Here is a 20,183-nt window from a genome sequence, read left to right as displayed (position 1 = left end):
ACTGTGTTTTTTGTCTTGCTTCTTCAATGCATTTTATTGGCAATGAAGCCTCCATCTGAAGTAGTTCTTGTCCTAAACCTTTCGCTATTGCGTAGGCGGCCATTAACTTCCTGTTGTTTCTAGGTTTTAGTTCAAGTTTATGAACTTTCTCAACACAACAAATCGAAGCCATCTGATTGGTTCCTGAGTTTAATGACACTCGGTGATTCCCCACCTGCGAATAAGTAGAGTGCTCTATATTTTAGTGGTCTGCTAATTTCCTTGTAAAAAATTGTGGTTTAGTGTATTTTTTATTCATTTGTGTTGTGGGCATGCCGCATTAATTTTCCCAGCTCGCGCGTGTTTCTCTCTGTTTTGACGAGATTGTGGTTTTGGTAGAAACTGAACTGGAATTTCTGTCAGCTGCTTGAACAGTACGAGCCATTGCAGCAGGATGGTTTGTCTCCACTGAGTCGTCAGCATTGCCCGAACGTGACGTCATCAACGCAGCTGGTTGGGTCAGACTTAATCTCTGAACTCAGGGGACTGTTGAAGGTGATGCCTCTCTAACTTTGTCGACTTTTTGCGCGGGTGAGTTAGTCGCCGCTTTATGACGTTTCTGTAAATTTTCTGGCGGTATGCGCTCAGCGACCAAACCATCAGCAACCATCTTCTTCCAATCTCAATGCACAGCGTAAATCTCATCAGTGTTTAACGGCAATAAAAATTTAATCGATGCGATCTTTCGACCATGGCGACGTATCAGCTGTTCTCACCACAATTATAACCGATGAGCAAGTTCTGGTTATTACGTCACAAGAAGAGTTTCATACGTCATCGGCTTTGAGTTGCCTTTACATGTGCTTGTGCCAGTTACCGCTACTTCAAGCGGGCCATTGTCAACTTGCTGCCGTACCTGCAGCACAGCTCACTTCTTTAAAGCGAGTGCCGGCAACCTTTTTTTGCGAAACTTGAACTAGAAGGGATACGCATGGGTGGCCACGAAAGTTCAGCTGGGAATTTTGTCCGTGCGGTCAAGTTCACCAAAAATATGTTTTCGCTTCGTTTTGACGAATTAATCAATTGTTTGCTTTCAAGTAAACTACAGCGATTCTCCCGACGTTTTACGGGAAGTGATTGTTTTTGTGCCACCCCCCTTTTAATTTTATTTATTTTATTACGTTCGTTTCCATTTGTATCATTTAAAAGATCGTTTTTCGCACTTAAAACGAATCCATTTTCAGTTTGACGCACATGTACTCAAGATAATTGCGATACTTTTGGTATTTTGTTACAAATTCCATGTTTATTGAGACAACATGTTTGTTGGAATGATTGTGAGAAAATTTTCAGTGAACTTGATGAGCAGTTTCCTCGATGCAACCAAGCCTACCTTGCACTACGTAAGAGAACTGACGTAATGCACCTCAGATCGCTTATGACGTAAGCTTTATGAGCAAATTGTGCAACATATTCACAATAGAATTTACTTTGCAGCAACCCAAGTATTTTTAGGGAAGTTGAAAAACTTTCTTACACCGCAGAAATCTGCTCTTAAATACGCGGTTGAACTCGTGGAAATCTCCTTTCGGTAAAACATGTTTTCGTGGCATTGTAAAATGAAAATCGTGGTTGTTACGTCATGTCATGTCATTGTTACATTAGCGATGTTTGTGTATTGGTTTTAGTTGTTATAATTCTGTCTAAGCAAAGAAATAGAAATCGTTTGTTCTATGATACAATAAGTTATTTCATGAAATATGGACTCCAATATTTGCTCAGATTCTCTTATTTCTGACTTCCTGACCACTTGTTACATCACACACGGCCATTGTTGCCGCTTACTCGCGTCGGTAACTACGTCATAAAACTTTACTTGACGCCTGACGGTATTGGGTTAAATTAAAGAAACCCGCTGCGTTTGTCTGAAAGTTGTTATTGTCCCAAGCTCGGCAATCACCCCTTCTTTTTGATGATCGCGGCATCGTTGTGACGTGATAAGAGACAAAATAATATCGAGACATTTGCAAATCTGCTCCATTAAGTGGGGTTTGAACAAGGGACCGTGCCCCAGAGCGCTGTCCCCGCGGTCATGGGACTTGAAGACGCTTTCAAAACAAATTCTAGACTCGCCTTCGTGCCGTTACCGCTCTGTTTCCCGGCCTGGGTGCAAATGGGGGTTTATGTTTAAAAATAGCGACCCCGGAATCAGTTTTTATTTGTCTTGAAATCTCCGAAGATTAGAAAAGTCTTCACCCCCAGGTACCCCGGGTGTGATAATGACATAAAAAAATGTTCCAATGTAAACGAACCCTGCTTTCCCAGCCCATAGTTGTGACAATTAATGTAACGACTTTGCCAACATGTGACTCACAACACGTTGCATTGGACGGGCATAGACAAATAAAAAGCACTTAACGTCTGTCTCACATTCGTCCCATTCTGTGTGGCTTTATCAATTTGCAAATCGATTTGCTTAATTTTGTCTTGGTCTGGTTCATCTAAAATGCTTAATGGCTAGAAAAAATTTTGTTGACTTACATATTGCTTCGATGGATTTTTGTCGTCGTTTGTGTTTTGCATCTACTTTGAAAATTCGCAAGTTTTTTCTAGAATTTGCCCGAAACATTTTAATACTTTGTTTATATTTACAGTCAAATCACGCTTTGTGAGGAAATAAAGCATTCTCTTTTACATTGAATCAACCGCACAGGGGCGACCGGCGTGCCATAGAAATCTAAACGAGTCAAGTCATGCGTGACGCACGATGCATCTTGGTACCGGTGCTTCTTAAACGCACATGTCTTTGATTTTGGCCAGCACATGTCCTTGCGTGTCGTCACAAAAGCATAATTGTGATGTCACCCGTATCTGAGTTAAGTCATAATGGGCTTCTTTGCAATTAAGGCTGCTGCTTTTTGATGTTGCCGACGCCTTAAAAGCTGTTTCCTGGCGGCGAGGTCTTAAAGTGCGTTTGGTTCTTCAAAGAATAATACACATTTTACCTGCGGTTCAATGTTTGTTTTTCTCAACTTTCCCAACCCCTTCTTTTCCGGTCCACGTCGCCCCTTTTTCCGTGCCCATCTCCAATAAAGGCATTCCCTGTTTCTCAGCCCACCTGGGCGCAAATCCAGCTACTTCCTGCCCAGCTTGTCTTTGATGGAGGCTTCTCTTGCACCACGCTTTAATCGACCGAATTGTACCGAATATTTTTGTGTTCTTTCAAGATGTCCTTCTGCTATCTTGATTGGATTTAAATCGCTTTTCGGCGAACCAACCTCCTTAATTTTCCCGCATTATCGCGACTTGTGTATTCTGGAACTTTGTCGAATGTATGCCAGGCTTGAAGTTATAGAAATTAAGTCGCTGGAACGGCTTTTGTCTTTCGAGATTATGAGGAAGTTGGCTGGTTTAGTTTAATCTACTTTTGGCGTGCAACAAAAGTTTAAGTTATTTACAAGTTTTATCCCGATTATTTTCAATTTATGCGGCGCGACGTAACATCTAAATCGGGTTGAATGTTCCGCGTAACGAGACAGGTCTTCAGGATCGGTTATGTTGGTAGTTTGTTGCCACTACGCCCTTCCTACAGAGGTGTCAAGTGTCCAGTTGACCGACTGGACGCCCCGGACAATTTGATCTGAGGTATGCGGCACTGGATGGACGCAGACGCGCCATTTATCGTGATAACATTTACTACCGAGGTGGGCATGGGACTGCGTTTCAGCGGTTTGCTTTAAAACTCCAGATAAACGCAAAACTCGACACTTTAAATAAGTTAAAATACCCGATAAAGATCAGCGTTGTTCGTTTTCATCTTACCTCTTGCCAGAAAGCTTGAAATTGAAACCAAACCAATGTCGCTTTGCGCGGTTTTAGTTTTGTGACGTGACAATTTCGTATACGACATCACTTTAGCAGAGCACGGGCTGCTTTTAATTGTTTCCTCACAATGAGCTATTAACGCCGCAAAAACGCTAATTAAGCGATGCGATCACCGGGGTCACTGGCCCGGTCAATGACCCCGATATCCAGGGCGTTAATGGCTGGCTGAGTCGCGAATCGTTGTCCAGCAAATTACAATAAACAAACAAACGCGGCGTACCTCCAGTCACCATCTGTGGTATTTGAAATTGAAACGCTCAAAGGTCTTTTTCCAACTTTGTCAAACTCGGCAACCAGCGCAGACGACAACAAATATCTTTCCATGGACATTTTATTAGTTTTACTTCAATAAATTGTGTTTTATTTGACAGGTTATTCACTTGTCGATTTTGATTTATGGCCTCGCCTTCAGTTGTCAAATGAGGGGTGGAGATCAACGTCTTGGACAAGCGCCAGAACACATGTTGTCATTGTGACAAAATAGAGGTAAAAGTAATAATAATGTTGTTACAAGGTCACTTGCTATTCTTTGCCTCATAATTCGCGTTCGACGAACAGCATCAAACTGAATGTAATATTTCAAAATAAATCGAATGACGTAACTTCTTAACGAGGTTTGCGAAAAATTGTTTGTTGCGTAACCTCAGCAAAGTTGTGAATTCGCCGCTTCCACAAACTTAAAAGCGAATTGTTATGTAATTCTATCTTTTCTGCGGTCACAATCACTCGTTTCACTTTCACCCAATCACAAGAAGCGCTTCTGATCGATGACAACAATCTGAGAGAGTCGTAATGAGTCATTGGAGCGCGACACGAACGATAAGGTTCATATATCGCCGCCCCGACCACCGTTGAATTTTCCCAAGCTCTTCGAACCGTGTTGTTCAAATTTATAACAATTCGTGGGAAGCGCGCGCGTCTGTTGCTGCTATGACAGTTTTTGATTGAATTCTTTTATTTGTTTTCCGCAAAACGTCGCGCGATCTTCTGAAAAATCCATCTCCTATTGGACAGGTGGATGACATCTTCCCACAGTGGGAATTCGCTGCTGATTTATTCGATGTCTATTGCTGAGCCTGTCGAGATTTTTTAATTTCGGCTCCAGCCTGGCAGCGCATTCCAGTTGTAAATGTCTTGGGATGAGTTATCGTCACCCGCACCACCACACAATAACAACTTGATGTCGCCTGTTCCATAGGTAGGGTCAGTTTTGGAGTTTTGGCGAATTTGCAAGTCTCCATGAAATATTTTTAAAAATAAAATTTTTTATATTTCTCAAATTTTTTACAAAACATTTATTTTTGCATAATTTTTGCTACATTTAGTTTTGGATTTTTTTTGTCGGTTACAAACTACAAATTCTGTGTGCTCGGTGACAAAATATGAATTTTTTTCTGATTGACACAGCAAGTTTTATTGATTGAAACAAGAACGTGACATTTTTCATACAAATTAAATATCACCGCCTTTTGATTGTGATGTCACACTTATCACAACATAACTACTTACCTAATAATCGTCTTATAATGCCTTCCGACAACCACTTATTAACGTTTCCACACATTACATCATAAAAACGTTTAACATGAGCATACCGACGCATACCATTGTGACGTCATAATTAGAAAGTTGTGTCGAGATTGGCGCGTGGCGTTTAAACCGCAAAGTTCGCAAATTGCCGCCGACCACGCAAATAGAGGTAAACGCGTGGGCATAGTAAACGCAACTTGTGTAAAAAAGTGATTTGTGAAAAACCCGATCAACCTCTTGTTGGCGTGTTGTTGGTTGTTTGCATTTCGCTCAAAATAGAAATTTTCTGAGAGAAATTGTTCAGGACTTCAGCGAATTATTCGCTGGTGTAGGCGGAATGTTATAGATTGGATCAAATTTAATCGAAAAAAAGCGAAAAAAACGTGTCTGTTCATTTACGTTTTCGTTTTCAATTAGTTCTAATTGCTTCCTTAACTTTTGTGTTCGGTTTTATGTGACGTCATAGTACAACAACGCTTCTGTAATCCATTCCGTCGTGTTCAACTACGGCCGCTTATTACACTAATTACGTAATTATGAGGTCACTGATCCACGATCATTGCAGCAAAATAATCATATAAGGAAGTTTCATGTCTGATTTTATTCTTCAAAATTGTCAAGGATTAGGTTTGAATTTAAATTAAACCGCAGCAGACAATCCATTACCTTTTTGGCTTCCGTTCGTCTTATATTATATTGAATATATTGTGTTGTTGAATATAGGTTGAGTGGATCCAGCGAGAGTTCCTGTTAGTTTTTATTTTCATTACAAAAAACAAGAAAAAAATGCCTGCGACCACCTGTGCAGCCCATTTTTGTAGACAGTTTGCAAACGCTGCAAATGTCTGTTATCTGGCATCATTATGAAAAATGCAGCCGCGTTATGTTACGACTATGAGGCCATTATTACCATAATCATCACGCGTGTTACATATTCTGAAAACTTTGCATTGTGGAGCCCCAAAAAGACCGAAGGCCTGACATTTTAATACGATCATTGATGGAGAGTTGGCTAAGCAGAGGAACTTTTTCTCTATGTCGTAACAAAGGGTTCATTGTGACGACATTTTACCCTTCTCCTCAAGTGGTTACACAAACATGGTATTGCATGCACAAGACGTAAGGTTTAGTCTTGGTGGCAAATAGCCGTTTATAATCGATTTAGATGCATTAATCGTCCCCTGAGGCTGCCTAATGGTGGTTTGTCTTCATCGAGATACCCTTCGTTTGTGGTATTTGCGACCGATTTAACCCAAGACCTTTGGTTGAGAAGAAAGTGCTTTATGCAGTTCACTATAAATTAACAATCAGGCTTCGTCGGGAAAAAAATCACGTTAAAGCCTGGTTTTCATTTTGAAAGTGACACAGACGCTGACGTCATGCGGTGAACATTTCGAAATGATGATGTGCATGATATGATTGGCGCAGCCTGATTGCAAAATCTTTTCATCCCTGGCAGGTCGGCTCCCAAACTCGGGTCCAAGAAAATTTACATCGAAGTAAAAAGTTCCGGTCGAGGTCGATATCAGGTTAATAGACACCGCCCTGGGTTGCAACCTTTGATCATTGAGTCTATCACTAAAAGTATTTGTGCAAAATGACGTTTTTACTGCTGGTTATGAGATGGAGCAAAAGTGGAACAGTCAACAAATAACTCTGACTTTTGAAGTGGGAGGAAGAATTTGAAAAAATTATAAAAGTTTCTTTAAAAGACTTGATAAGCTCAAATTACTGTACAACAGCTGTTGCCAGTCCGTCGATGCGTTACATTTCCTTATTTGGGAACCACGAAAGCAAACAGAGCAAAGCCTACAGCGAAACTTTTTTGAAAACTTTTATGCTGTTGTGAAAATTCTGAAGACAAATGTTGAATTTTTTGATGAATACTTTGATTAACGTAACCACAGTGCAACTCACACATGAAAGAAAATTGTGTCATAATATTCAATCATCGTTGTGACATCATGTTCACGTCATAAAGAATCGATGCGCCTTTCGCTAATGTCGCGTGTAACAGGTCGGGCTTTAAAAATGGCGCGAGACGGAGTTCGTCGATACGACGCGAATCTAGCAGAAAATCGCATCAGGTGAGTTCACCTTTCAAAACACAAGTTGGACTTTCTGCGATGCAGCCAGAGCGCGACAATGGGTTGAAGTCGCCGCTGTTCAATGTGACTTTCCTTATCTCGCCTCATCCTGTTTTGAGATGCTTCATCGATACCGTTTTAAAAATCATCGTTTTACAACTTTTTCACACACACACCGAGCCCACGACAGGTGAGTTTGAGATCTTAAACGCGATAAAACGCGATCTCGAGCTCGCTTCGACTTGTCGCACGGAAATTTCGAGACGTAATTATTCGCCGGTTGCACGCAAGGGGGTTATTGGAATTGTAACAAATGACTTTGACTGAACATTTTGCGGAAAGGTTGTAGCAAATGTCAAGTTTGTTTGTGCTCAACTCAAACTGAATTCGACGATTTTGAAGTTAATCAAAAATATTGCGTTCTGTATAAAACATTAGAAGGCACGATTAGTTTTGTGAAAAGAAAATGCACTTTTTAAATTGTGCAGTTTGCGTTTTATCTTTTTTAACTCGCTCTTTGGCTATTATTGACAGGTTTGGTCTCGAAAAACAAAAATAGCATTTTTAGCCTTTCATAGAAAGACTTGTTCTGATTGGATTAAGAAGAAATGAGGTCACAATACGCTTTGTGAAGACTTAGTGGTCAAAAAGTGAGAAAATAAAAAGCCAGCAAAGAATTAATTCATCAAATTTAGTGACGCGATTCAGTGCCCGGGCCACCAGTGCTTGAACAATTGCATTTTATTGGCCTGTGTCAGTGACTCCAGGCTTGAAATGTTTATATTCCGAAGTTAAGATAAATTACGGCTTCGCTTTTGCTAAGATTTGGACAGAATCGGGGATTTTAAGCGGCGGCGATATTTCTAAACATTGCAACATTTAGCGAAAAATGTAGCAGTGCGGGTTTAGTTTTACGCAGACAATTTTAACCAGCAGAGGATGTTTTAGCCGGCATTCGACGTGTTTGGTTCGTTATTTGCAGCAGTGTTTAGCGTTTGCGTTACATCAATTATTTAGTAAGTTGTAAGATCTTTCGCCTAATCCACGGTTTGTAATATTTGCCAAATTTGTTTGATGGGGCGGTTGCGTGGTTGAGATTGAGGCGAATAATATCCGGAGTGTAATGACTCAGGCAAGCCCGAGCTTAGATTGAATATGAGCGCAACGTCAACGAAGGTCCATTGAGCAGTAAAATTTGCAATTCCGAAACTTTATCACGACTTCCTTGTGTTGGTGTGGTGTCAAGTTGCTGTGAGGTCGAAGCGAAAATTAAAAGCAAATCGAGCAGGGTTCTACACCCGGCAGAAAAACACGCCCCTATGAGCGGCACAAACGTATTATTTTGCCCTTTGACCTTCAGCAAACCTTAACCTACGCTAACGAGCACGTGACCTACGAGAACCGCTCGACAATGGGTGAATGTCATTTATAGATTACGTGATAATGCAGCATGTTCAACCCATAATAGTCTTTTGTGATGTCACTGTTTTCATATTCCTACTTCAAAAGAGGTGATGGCGCAGCGGTTTTATTTTTAGAATTCTTTATTCGCGTTTCAGTTTCATCAATCGTCGCTCTCTTAATCGTTTGCGGGATGAAGAACGTTTCTTTTTTCACCTTGAGACGCGGAATAGTTTCGTATCTGTACCACAAAGATGAAAATTTTAAAGCGGAGCATACAGCAGCTGAGCCGTCTCATCTACCGTATGCTTAAGATCTCCGAGCTGCAAATTTTCCCTCCAGTTTCCAACCAAGTGTGGAGAAAATTGCAGCAGCGTCTCGACGTGACAACAGTTTCTTCGTTGTTTCAATTTATAAAACCGCCCGACGCGGTTTGCGGGGGTGATGTAGCAAATAACGCTTTTTAAGCTAATCCTTGACGCGATCACCATCGCTATGAATCACGCTGGTTAGATATTCTTTCACGTTCCAGAACATTACTATGTGGGAAATTTTGGCAAACATTTTGTTTAAACTTGTGTTAGAAAACGTCATCGATGAAATCGTCAGATGTCACCGAAATTTTCTGATAATGAGAAATTCAAATTCGCTAACTTGACAATCTAACGACTTCATCACAACACGTGACACGTAAATATGAAAATATCAAGCGAATTTAGAACAGCTGGAATGGACGATTTCAAAAGCGCTGTTTCTTTAAGACTTTATGTTTATCGAAGTCTTGCAATCTGCGTGCAACAATCACTCATTGTTACAAGTTGCGCGGCGGTTTCTGAAGAAGGTGATGATCTCATCATTTTCGGGACATTTGCGCCTAATTACCTAACCTCGTCTATACTTTCCAACTTATAAATAGTTTGACCCTATTTTCTCAGAAGTTTTCACCGCTTTGTCGCAATAAATTAATCGCTTTATCTAATTTCTATGAAATTTATCGTCCCGTTCAACTAGTGGGCGTCAGAAGAACTTAGGGCTTTTTACCTTGCAAAATCAAAACCTGCGCGATCAGGCGAATTTCAAACCTTTTCGAAGCGCGTTTTAGAGTTGCTCAAGTGAATTTTTTCCTTAATTGGAATACAACAGCAATAAAGTGGTGGAGAATTTGCGGTATAGTTTGTTTGCCCAAGGTTTTATTAAGGATGCTGTCAGCTGTATAGGATGGTCGAAGGTCTGCTAAAGTGCATGGGTTATATTTATAACAAACATCATCTCCGAACTATCCCGTTAATTAGGGCCAACGGCACCCGGTATCTCTTTCTTCGGAATTGTTGTATCAAAGCTGGTTTGCATCGCAACAGTTGTGTTAGTTTTACAAACTTAGGATAACAAGCGCTTGGGCGGATTATTCGGGTGAAAGTTTTTATTGTTGCGGCCAAGCGAACGCTAAAAAGCCGTTTAGCGCTTAGATAAATATTTAGATTTTACAAACGATGCCAAGGCTTTAAAATCCCAACATCATTATACGGATACAGTTTCTTTTTTGACTGACATCGAGTCATATGTTCGTGTCTAAGCCCAACTTCAAGAGTTAAAGTTCGGGGAAAAATATTTCAAAGTCCAAGGACGGCTGTTCACACATTGCCTCCCTTAATAACTTTCCCTTCTTAAATTGCTCTAGTTTGCACCCGGGGTTGCGCCAGAGATGAACAGCCGTCATTTGGGATTTATGACGTAATTAACGAAGCAACCTCGTGTTTGAAAAAGGTTTGTTCCAGTCAAACTGTAAAGACAAACAATGTTATTCTGTGAATAGTTAAACAACGGAAGTAGTCGCTTATTTACAGAATTCATTTTAAAGAAACAGAATTCCAGAATTCCAAGCGTCAGCCCGTAAGAGTGGGTGTTGTGTGATTTCTATGAGAGGTTGTTGGGCAAATGTTCAGCGGCTGGGTTAGATTTATGTCAGACGTAAATCGAATTCATTCTTTGCTGACAGTTCGGAATATTGGGAACGTTTTATAAATCAGACCGACGTGGGCCTACGAATAAAATATCTTCATTTTGGCCAAGTCAGCTAGAAGAGTTTGACGAATGGATGAAGACAGTCTCATTTCTCTAGCTTAGTCAAAACCGTTTTGGAGTTGTAAGATTCAATGACGGACAATTTTAAGATTCTCTTCGAAGACACAGCCTGGTGTATAAGTTTGTTATCGAAAGTTGTATTAAGCTTTCCAAAGCCAGTTACCAACTCAACTCTTTATCGTCTTCAAACCGTGAACAAAACTTGTTGGCTAAGTAGCGTCTGGCGTAGAAAAATGCTTCGCAGACGAATTCCGGCAATTTTCCCTTCTCAAAAACTTGCTGTTGTAAAAACTAACAATCGCGTTATTTAAATTCTTACGAAACGATGTTTTTGTTGTTATCGTGTAATTTCAGTTTGATTTCAAGGCGCTGTAGTAGAAAAAAAGCTTGATGGTCGATGATGGACTAGCTCGGTCAAGTTAGCGCATTGCCGATCTGTTTTTATGTGTTTTATAGATGTTTAAGACTTTTAATGACTTCATGGCCGCATTAATCGTTCATGGATAATGTGATAAACGTTATAGGCTATAACTGTAACTTATGCCTCCTAGTTTGTGCGAATTTTATTAGATTTTCGCGCTCTGATGAATAGCGCATTATTGCATCACTATTGCGCATTTTGTGACCTCATTTACGCTGTTGTGAAACAAGTTGGGAAGTTTATCGCGCGGACTCCATCTGACACAAACGGTGAAAAATGAAGTTATTTTAAAGTCGCAATTAATAATCAAAGTAAACATCTTTATGACCTATCTGTCGTCTAACGTCATTTGCATTGTTTCAACTGCTAGCCTTTATGGCGTCATAGAGGCTATGAATAAGATTTGTAATCGTCATAATACGCTACTTGTTTAATATAGCGCGCGTCGCGATAGGTTTATGATGATGTCGGAACTCGGAAGTGCGCGAAAAAATCAAGCTCTTGAAGACAAGTCTGCTGTAAACAGAAATATCAGCCAGAGCGCTTTGGGTGGGGAATGCGGTCAGTTGTAAGTTTTTTGTTTTTTGTGGTTGTCGAAAGGAAGAGAAGAGCCGCATCGCGTTAAGAGATACTCGATTGCATTTTGAGAGAGCCGAGCCTTTCGACACTTCCCCAAACTCAACAATAGAAACTTTGTCCGTTGAAGCTTTTAGACGGCGAGCTATCTTCCGTAAACAAAGTTGCCAGAGATAAAAATGTGTAGATGCAGCGCTAGTTCAGCCCAAGTTGAGCGGAGTTGCAGGCAACAGCTGAGCGCGGTTATTATCGCGGGTTTTTAGCTCCTTGGCCATTGAATTGCAGACCCCGCCTCGTTTCCTACCTTCGGCCGAGTTGAGCTTGACCACGCTACGTGGACTGTTCAAGCGATCCCACGCGCGAAAATTCGCGTGCCCACTTGATCTGTACAGGAATAGGATTCCATTTAAGCCTAATTACTTTTTTGTCTCGCCTCCGCGCGCTTTCATATTCACGCGGGATTAGCTGTCATTATGACAAAACAATGGAATAATTGTGATCGAACAAGAGGATAACGACTGCAATTGTGACTTCTGGTAACAATTAACCGCCAAAGTGTGACAGCCGTTGTAAGACCAGAACAGTTTGGAAAAATTGGGCATAATTAAGATTAGGTCTGTAGCCTGGTGAGGTCGAATTACTTTGCACAGTTTTGATATTTTTAGCGCGGAGACAAAGTGGTCTGAAAGTGAGTATTATGACGATTTTAGCCTAAACAATGCTGTTGGTTTGAGCCGGTACAATGGCGGCTTAAATTTGACATAAAATTGGTTTGTGGCGTCGTCTTGTTATAAGTCATTAAACAAAGCAGGTTGACGCCACAGCCACTGGCAGAAAACAGTCATTTTTAGCTGAAAAGTTTTCTGGCGTTTTGTTTCACATTAATCAACTGTCGCTGCATTTTTAAGCCGTTAATTAATACGCCACGTGCTGCATTGTTTGTAAGAATCGTTCGCTGTCCCTAGGTAGAAGAAGACAATGTACACGTTTTTGTTGTATTTGATGTTACTACGTCAGACCAGGGGCATGGCGCTTCCTTTCATTATTGTTAATCCTTTTATGACGACATAATTTTCCCTGTAATTTGTCATATCGGTTACCACTAACGCGTAGTGTATGAGGAAAATTGTTTTCACGTGCAAGGTAGGGTTATATGCTTCATAAAGGCCGTCTATTTTGGCTACTGTTTGAAACATAGTCCCGTTAAATTATTTGTCGAGCTATTCCTAAAACAACATCATGGGTCAACTAACTTAAAATAACTCAATTATGATCTAACATTTCTCTGTCCTCTTGCGATTCGATAACTGCTGACGTAATAAAGGATTGCTAGGAATTTGGGACTAATGTTTTACATACGCTTATGAAATTTAATAAACGCCTGTTCCCTTTGTAATTCTTAAAGTGTATGATGCATTGAAAGCCCTTCTCACATTTCAAAGGTATCACTTTGCACTTAAGGATATTAGGACACTTGCTTACACGCGCTTATATGATGTCACAATGTCCTGGCACAATTACCGGTTGTTGTTTAGTGTTTCGCAATACCAGCACGTGCAGGGCATTGCTATTAAGCAATTGTTTGCAAAAAACCTCAACTGCTCAACCTCAATTGCTCAACTTTGATCAATGTTGTTTTGCCTGGTTGCGGGTTGTGGGTTATGCAAAGCTGCAAGGTATTGTGAGGAAAATCCCCTTGAAATAAGTTATGATGTAACGCCGTTATAGCAGCCTTTAATTAGTGTATTAATATGTGGGCGGCATCACCCTCAGTGGGTGTCACAGAGCGATCAGTCAGAGCATTAAGTTCAAATAACCAGTCACTGACTTGTAATGGTATGTAAAAATGAAAGGCAATCCACACCCTTTATGACGTGACGCTACGTCAAGTTTAATTTTGTATAAAGAGATAGATTCAAGAAACGGCGTGTCACGGTAAAGTCTACAGATCATAATAAACGTTTTATTATGTCATAATAGTAAGTAATAGCCCGACAAGGGACAGCGCATCGATATATAATCGCTCTCCGTCGCTTTTGTTTCAGATAACCCACGACTACAGAGTTGCACAGAACGAATCAAATAGTTTTGTAGCATAAATTCTGAAGAGATAAGTAAACCGCGTCCTTTGACGATAAAAGTGTTGGAAATTTCTCTGAACTTTGGATTACTTTGCGTGATATTGGGATAATATGAAGACAACCTTCGTGTTTGTTGCTTTGCTTTCAACTCTATTCGGGTGAGCATACTTAGCCTATCTTGCTGTCAGCATCATGACCCACAGTTCGTGATCGCGACTTCTAATTCAACTGAACTTATATTGCTTGTGCTGGCACACATGGATAAGTACAGATCGTAATCATTGCTTGTGAATGTGGCAGCGGTAGTGAAGTTACAGCACCACAAACCACCTTTTTTGACCGACATTTGTTGCTTTTGCTGGCACCGTGGAATAGATACTAAGCAAATGTACATACATTTAGCGCCTTTGTATATATGCCTGGTAACTACTGCTACATTATGTATGGGATGGTTGTGAACACAACAACATATGCACAGTTAGCGCAGAGATTACCTCTGCATTGGAGAAGATTTGCTAATTTTTGTTCGCCCCAAACGCCTAATCGCGGGTGAACGTCGGCATCGCGACACTTTCAGCAGATTGATAGCACACAAGGATCTTATTTGTGCGAACTTGTGAAAGGTGTTTTTGATTTACCAACATATTTCCCACTTTTCGGTTACGGGTCTAAGGTGTAAATAGGCCAGCGAGTTACGGTAATAGCTTCTGGCTATTATTCGGTAAATAAGAGACTTAACCGTGTTGCATAGCCTTGTTTTCAGCTAATTTTACGCTAACAAGCGGTTCCCAGTTTATCCTTAGATCGCTTACCATAAGCAAGCTAATGTACTCTACTGGTCACGTGTTATTATTTGAGCATTCGTTGACCCTGCTTGACCTGCACCAGCAAACTGGCAACAGGGGCTCAGTTTTTGTTAACACAGATTTCACGACGGTGGTCGCGTAATCTCTAAGGCTGTTTGACTTACATGCTTTGTGTGGTATTTCCACCGAATAATAACTTAACTCTGTTTATCGTGATGAAGTGTTATTGTGTTGTCATAAGGAGAAGTGGAAAAGGTGACTTATAATTTTTTGCTGAGATTTAAGGTTTTGCCGGCTATTGATGAACCTTGTAAACACAAATTAATCTCTGAAGCGCATTTAACGTCTAGACAGATGAACTTGGCCTGGCTAACTAGTAACTCTGTTAGTGTTAGATATTTGATTTAATATCTTCGTTCATAGCTGCCACTAATTCTATCGACATTGCATCATCAGAAGTTCCTTTCAAGACGCTGAATTGTTACGTCATTACGTAAAATGTGTCACATTACCTGATTTTTATCACGCAACAATATATCGCGATGTTTTTATCTTAAAATTTGATAGCCGTGTCTTCAAGTATGGCTTTCTTCATAGGACGCATGCTCTGCGAGATTACCTGCGTTCGAGGATGACGCGCGAAAGTCGAGCGGTGAACGCGAATACCGTCTGCGGGAATACTCTGGGACTGACCCCAACCCAACAAAGACAATGCTACGAGCATCCTTCTGCGGTTGCCGCCGCGCTGCAGGTAATTTATGACAATTGACAAACTTTTGAATTTTTGTTTTTAAATTAGCTGATGTGGTTTGTTGGTGGGAGAGCGCGGTCGTTTATTACATTGACATTGATTTCGGTCGCACTTGACTTTTTGATTTTAGTTTTTTTGAGATTTTTAATATTTTTAATGGCGGGGCTGAGCCTGTTGTATAATTTTTCTAATCCGTAATTCGTGACATGCTGTGTGGTCACAATTATCGCATTGTTTGTCTTTATTTACATCCAGTTTTCATTGGTTGAAGCGAGCTGGCGCCTGTTATGTCATAACAATCACTGTTGCATCACAATATTGATTGATGCGGCTTTATTTTTGATCGCTCTTGTCATTTCGATGATGCAGCGCCTTATAGCGCTTTTTAACCGCGGCAAAACGTCCTATAAAATTTACTTTGAAGTTTCAAAGTTCGATTTTGACAAACTTCCGGCTGGTACCTTTTCATTCAATTTAGATTTATTTGTGTGACTTTTGCTACATTTCAGCAAAAAATAGGCAGCGATCAATGATATGTAAGCCATCAGATACCTTTGTAATAACACCTCGTTTGCAGCACGCAAGGTATTAATTAAGCTAAGAACCGTAATTTCGAACTTCCAGTTTCGAGTCTTCCCACCTGTGCCGCTTTAGCGGAAAGTTAAGCTTTTAAATATTTTTCCACAAGTGCCCGAGAACCATAAATTATGTCGTCAGATTTATATACGCGCGATGTAAACCGCCGTAGTATTAACGATGGAGTCAATGGAATTCTGATTTTATTTCAGGGTCTGCAGATTGCCATCCACGAATGTAAGCATCAGTTCAAAAACCAACGCTGGAACTGCAGCGCGTTGGAGACGAGGAATAACATTCCCCACACCAGCTCGTTTTTGTCGAGTGGGACAGGTAATTTTTTACTAGATTAGTTGAAAAATGTTGGCAAACCGCGAAGAGGGTGCTTTTGTTTATTGAATCTTCCGGCATTGACCGCGAATTATTCTCCCTGATCCGCTTAAATTTCTTCGAGTACAACGCGAAAGAATTTTAAGCGACATGATTCTGAAATATCCCAAACTTCTCAGATCTGACGTAGCAACTTGTTGATGAAAACTTGTAGTTCATGCCCATTCATGGAAGTAAAAGAATTGTTGCATTTTCCGCAAAGAAACGCTTCGTAGTTGAATGCTGGTTCGGGTTGTCACCTTTGAAAATCAAGGACGACACACCGACTGCTTTAAGTCTTTATTCAATGAGTTATCGTTGATGTTCTTTTCATTGTAAGGTTATCCTGAAACGGCATTTTCTTATGCGATTACGTCGGCCGGTGTCGCTCACGCCGTTGCACGTGCGTGTGCTCTCGGCAAGATTAAGGAATGCGAATGTGTTCCGCCGCCAACGAAGTCTCTGAGCGCCGGGCGACGCAAGGAAATTTTCCGACAATTCAGGAACGGAAACGCGGTAAGATTTCACCAAGGTGTTTTCAGTTTTGATGTAAGGTTTCAGTGTTACTGGATTTCTGCCGAGTAGAAAACCGTTATGTTAGGAAGAAACCCGCTATACGTATTATTGCTAAATTTATAAAATCTATTCATTATAATTAATTAATAATCATCTTTGTCAGGGTTTGAACAGGGCGCAAAGGGCCAATGTGGAAGCGCAGACGTTTGAACACGCGGGTTGCGGCGATAACGTCAACTACGGCAACGACTTCTCTCGAAAGTTCCTTGATTCACGGGGACACTCCATGTTCAGAACGTCCGAGATGCGACTTCACAATAACAGAGTGGGCCGTCTGGTAAGTGTTTTAAAGTTTGTTTTATTTGTAAAGAAACAACGCTCGGTGCGACACGAAACGCGCGATGCGAGGATCTAGAAAAGCGTTGAAAGATTTTGCAAACCATGTTGTCCATATCCACAGATCGTGTCCAATAACATGAGAGACAAATGCAAATGCCACGGTCAGTCTGGCTCCTGCAGTCAGAGGACCTGTTGGAAAGCTCCTCCCGTCTTTAAAACAGTTGGTGACGAACTGAAGAGGAAATATGACAACGCCCTGGCCATCGATTCCGACAATTTGAGGTGAGTTGGCGTGATTGTGACGCAGCTCTTTGTGTCTATGACATCAGAATCCGCCCCACATCTGCTGTGCAAGTCTTTTATGACTTTTGTTTAGCGAGTTGATTAGAAGCTGAGCGTACCCAAAATGACCTTTCGATGGCGTTTATGTTTGCAAGTGACGTAACACGCTCAAGCACAACCCGACGTCACAAATCGCTGACTACCCGCGAATAGAGACTGACATGTTGAAATAAATTAGGTGCAAAGAAATGTAGACAAAGGTTGCGACTATGAGAACATTATTTTGCGAGTTCAACGTCCAACAGAGATCGCGTATTTTCATCTCGGATTTCCTGCGCATTAATGCCCGTTTAGCGCAGCGAAAAATTAGCCGCGGGCCCTCAGTAGAAGCTTTCATCTTCGTAAACCGCCACCCCCCAACTTTGGTGCATCGAAAACTCTGACGTCACTTGTTTGTTACGGGTGGAAGTTGCGATTAGGATCAGATCAGAAATTGCAACACGTTTCAAAGTCCTTGCGCGGCAGGTTTGATTCCTGGTGAGTGGCGGCGACCAAGAAGGTCGCGTTCGACGATTTCCGGGACACATTTCGCCTGTCGCGGCCTGAGATCGGTAAATGCGAAGTGTTTAAGGACAGATCGTTGCGCGCTGACTTACGAGAAATTATTTGCAGCTGAAATGTAATTTTTGTCTTGATTTTTTACGCACTTCACCTTGGCGTTGTCTTTGCAGCAACGAGATCATCGAGGAAAATTCGGTACAAACTCCCAGCGCTGCGAAGCAAAATTTTCCGAAGGAGAGTCTCATTTTTCTCGAGCGTTCTCCAACTTACTGCGACGTGGACCCGAGCATTAATGTTCAAGGCACCAGAGGGCGATATTGCAACGCCAACGCCTCCCGCAACGACACAAGTTCTTGCGCCCACTTGTGTTGTAACCGTGGCCATCGAAGTTACGAAGTCCGGAGAATGGAAAAGTGCCGCTGCAAGTTCCATTGGTGTTGCCATGTCTATTGCGATACCTGCGAATGGACAGAGCGTGTTTCTGTGTGTAACTGACACGTCATCGGCAGCATACGTCATTGAATATGACATCATCACAATCTTGCTCGCGGCCGTGGTAGAGTGCGGGAAAAGAAGATGGAACAATGCGCGATGGCAAATCATTAGTGCCCTCTGACGGAGATGTATTAAATGAAAGATGCTCGACAGCGACGCTGTTTTATTTGTGGAGACATTTTGCGCCATTTCTTAAAGTTTTTGTTGCTTTCCTGACGACAAGGTGTTTCGAAATGATGCCGATTTTTCTAGCTTTTGTTTTTTCTTTCGCGAATTATCGCATTATTGAGGTTGCGTTGTAACTGAGCGCATTTTTCATCCAATGTAAATTGTAATTTGTTTTTGACGTCCCAGCGTTTTGGGTTATCGCCACATTGGGCTTCTCTACGACTGCCAGCTTAGTTTTTCTGCAGAGATTAGGCGACTACTAAAATGCGTTTTACGACCTTGGTATTGAACGTGAAGGTAAAGTAGTTGTTGTTTACAAACTTGTTGATAAAACGTAAAACGAATTTCGCCACGATGCGTATTTTGAAGCTTTGAAAGATATTTTTTGTTGTAGTTTATCTATTTTCATTGTATTCACTTGCGTCAATTTTGTTCTTACGATGTCTTTAGTATTGATTTATTTATGTTTGCCGTTCCACTTCAAAGCAATACAGATTTGGATTCTTAAAACAATCATTCTTTCTTCGACTCGAAAGCTATAATTTGTACGTCTATAGACATGTTTCTTATAAGAAATCATTCCTTCGCCTTAGAGCGGTAGGTCATGCTAGTAAGATTATTTTGTTGTTTAAAGTGAAACGTCATGCTACGATCATACACGAAGTTAAACAACGGCGGTTAGATGCACAACACATGCTTTGACTCGATCACAGGTTCCATGCAGGACACTCTCATATCCTGGTCCATAACGGCATATGCGCCACCTGGCGAGCCTGGACCTGGCATGTCTTAAGTCTGGTGCAAGTCAAGTTTAGACTGGAGGCCGCTCACACTGGTACAGGGCTACAGGCTGTAAGTGCTTGAAAATTATGAAGCTTGAAACTGAAGGTTTAGACGTGGATGATGCTGGAAAATGTGGTCTAATAAAGAACGTCATCGAAAGTTGTTGCTTCGAGAAAACGTCATTACGAAAGTTGGGAGTACTGGAGTGTTGTTTTAATTAGCTGGTTTTTAATGCTTAATGCTTTTAATAACTTTTAATGCTTCAAACCATTTAAACCAATGGTACATTATATTCCTTTATTGTGGACAATTGTTTTCGAAGCTTTCCCAACATATAACCAGTAATATTCAATTCATTTTGCTGCCTTAATGATATGTCATAAGTCATGTCATAGGTTAGGAGATTGGACATGGAAAAGTTTGATTTCGCTTAAACGGGGTTAGGTTAAATAGTTAGCATAAGGCACGGCTATTTAGCCTGGTCACTGTGGTATA

At 41.0% G+C, this 20,183-nt stretch overlaps 1 protein-coding gene across 2 annotated transcripts; it reads left to right on the top strand.

Annotated features, from left to right (window-relative positions):
• The first annotated feature begins 4,235 nt into the window (after positions 1 to 4,235).
• LOC143469475 (protein Wnt-10a-like) lies at positions 4,236 to 19,433 on the top strand. 2 transcript variants are annotated; one of them, XM_076967179.1, is made up of 7 exons: positions 4,236 to 4,350; positions 15,446 to 15,599; positions 16,388 to 16,508; positions 16,885 to 17,060; positions 17,224 to 17,397; positions 17,521 to 17,681; positions 18,413 to 19,433. In XM_076967179.1, the coding sequence occupies exons 2-7, from the start codon at positions 15,480 to 15,482 to the stop codon at positions 18,735 to 18,737; spliced, it is 1,077 nt and encodes a 358-aa protein (XP_076823294.1). In that variant the 5' UTR covers positions 4,236 to 4,350; positions 15,446 to 15,479; the 3' UTR covers positions 18,738 to 19,433. The 2 variants fall into 2 exon arrangements, with proteins under 2 accessions (XP_076823294.1, XP_076823293.1); XM_076967178.1 differs by lacking the exon at positions 4,236 to 4,350 and adding an exon at positions 11,912 to 14,200 and having other exon boundaries at positions 18,413 to 19,432.
• Positions 19,434 to 20,183: the final 750 nt, after the last annotated feature.

This window comes from Clavelina lepadiformis, chromosome 8 (genome assembly GCF_947623445.1).
Source record: "Clavelina lepadiformis chromosome 8, kaClaLepa1.1, whole genome shotgun sequence".
Taxonomy (NCBI): Eukaryota; Metazoa; Chordata; class Ascidiacea; order Aplousobranchia; family Clavelinidae; genus Clavelina; species Clavelina lepadiformis.
This window is presented reverse-complemented; position numbering and strand designations above follow the sequence as displayed.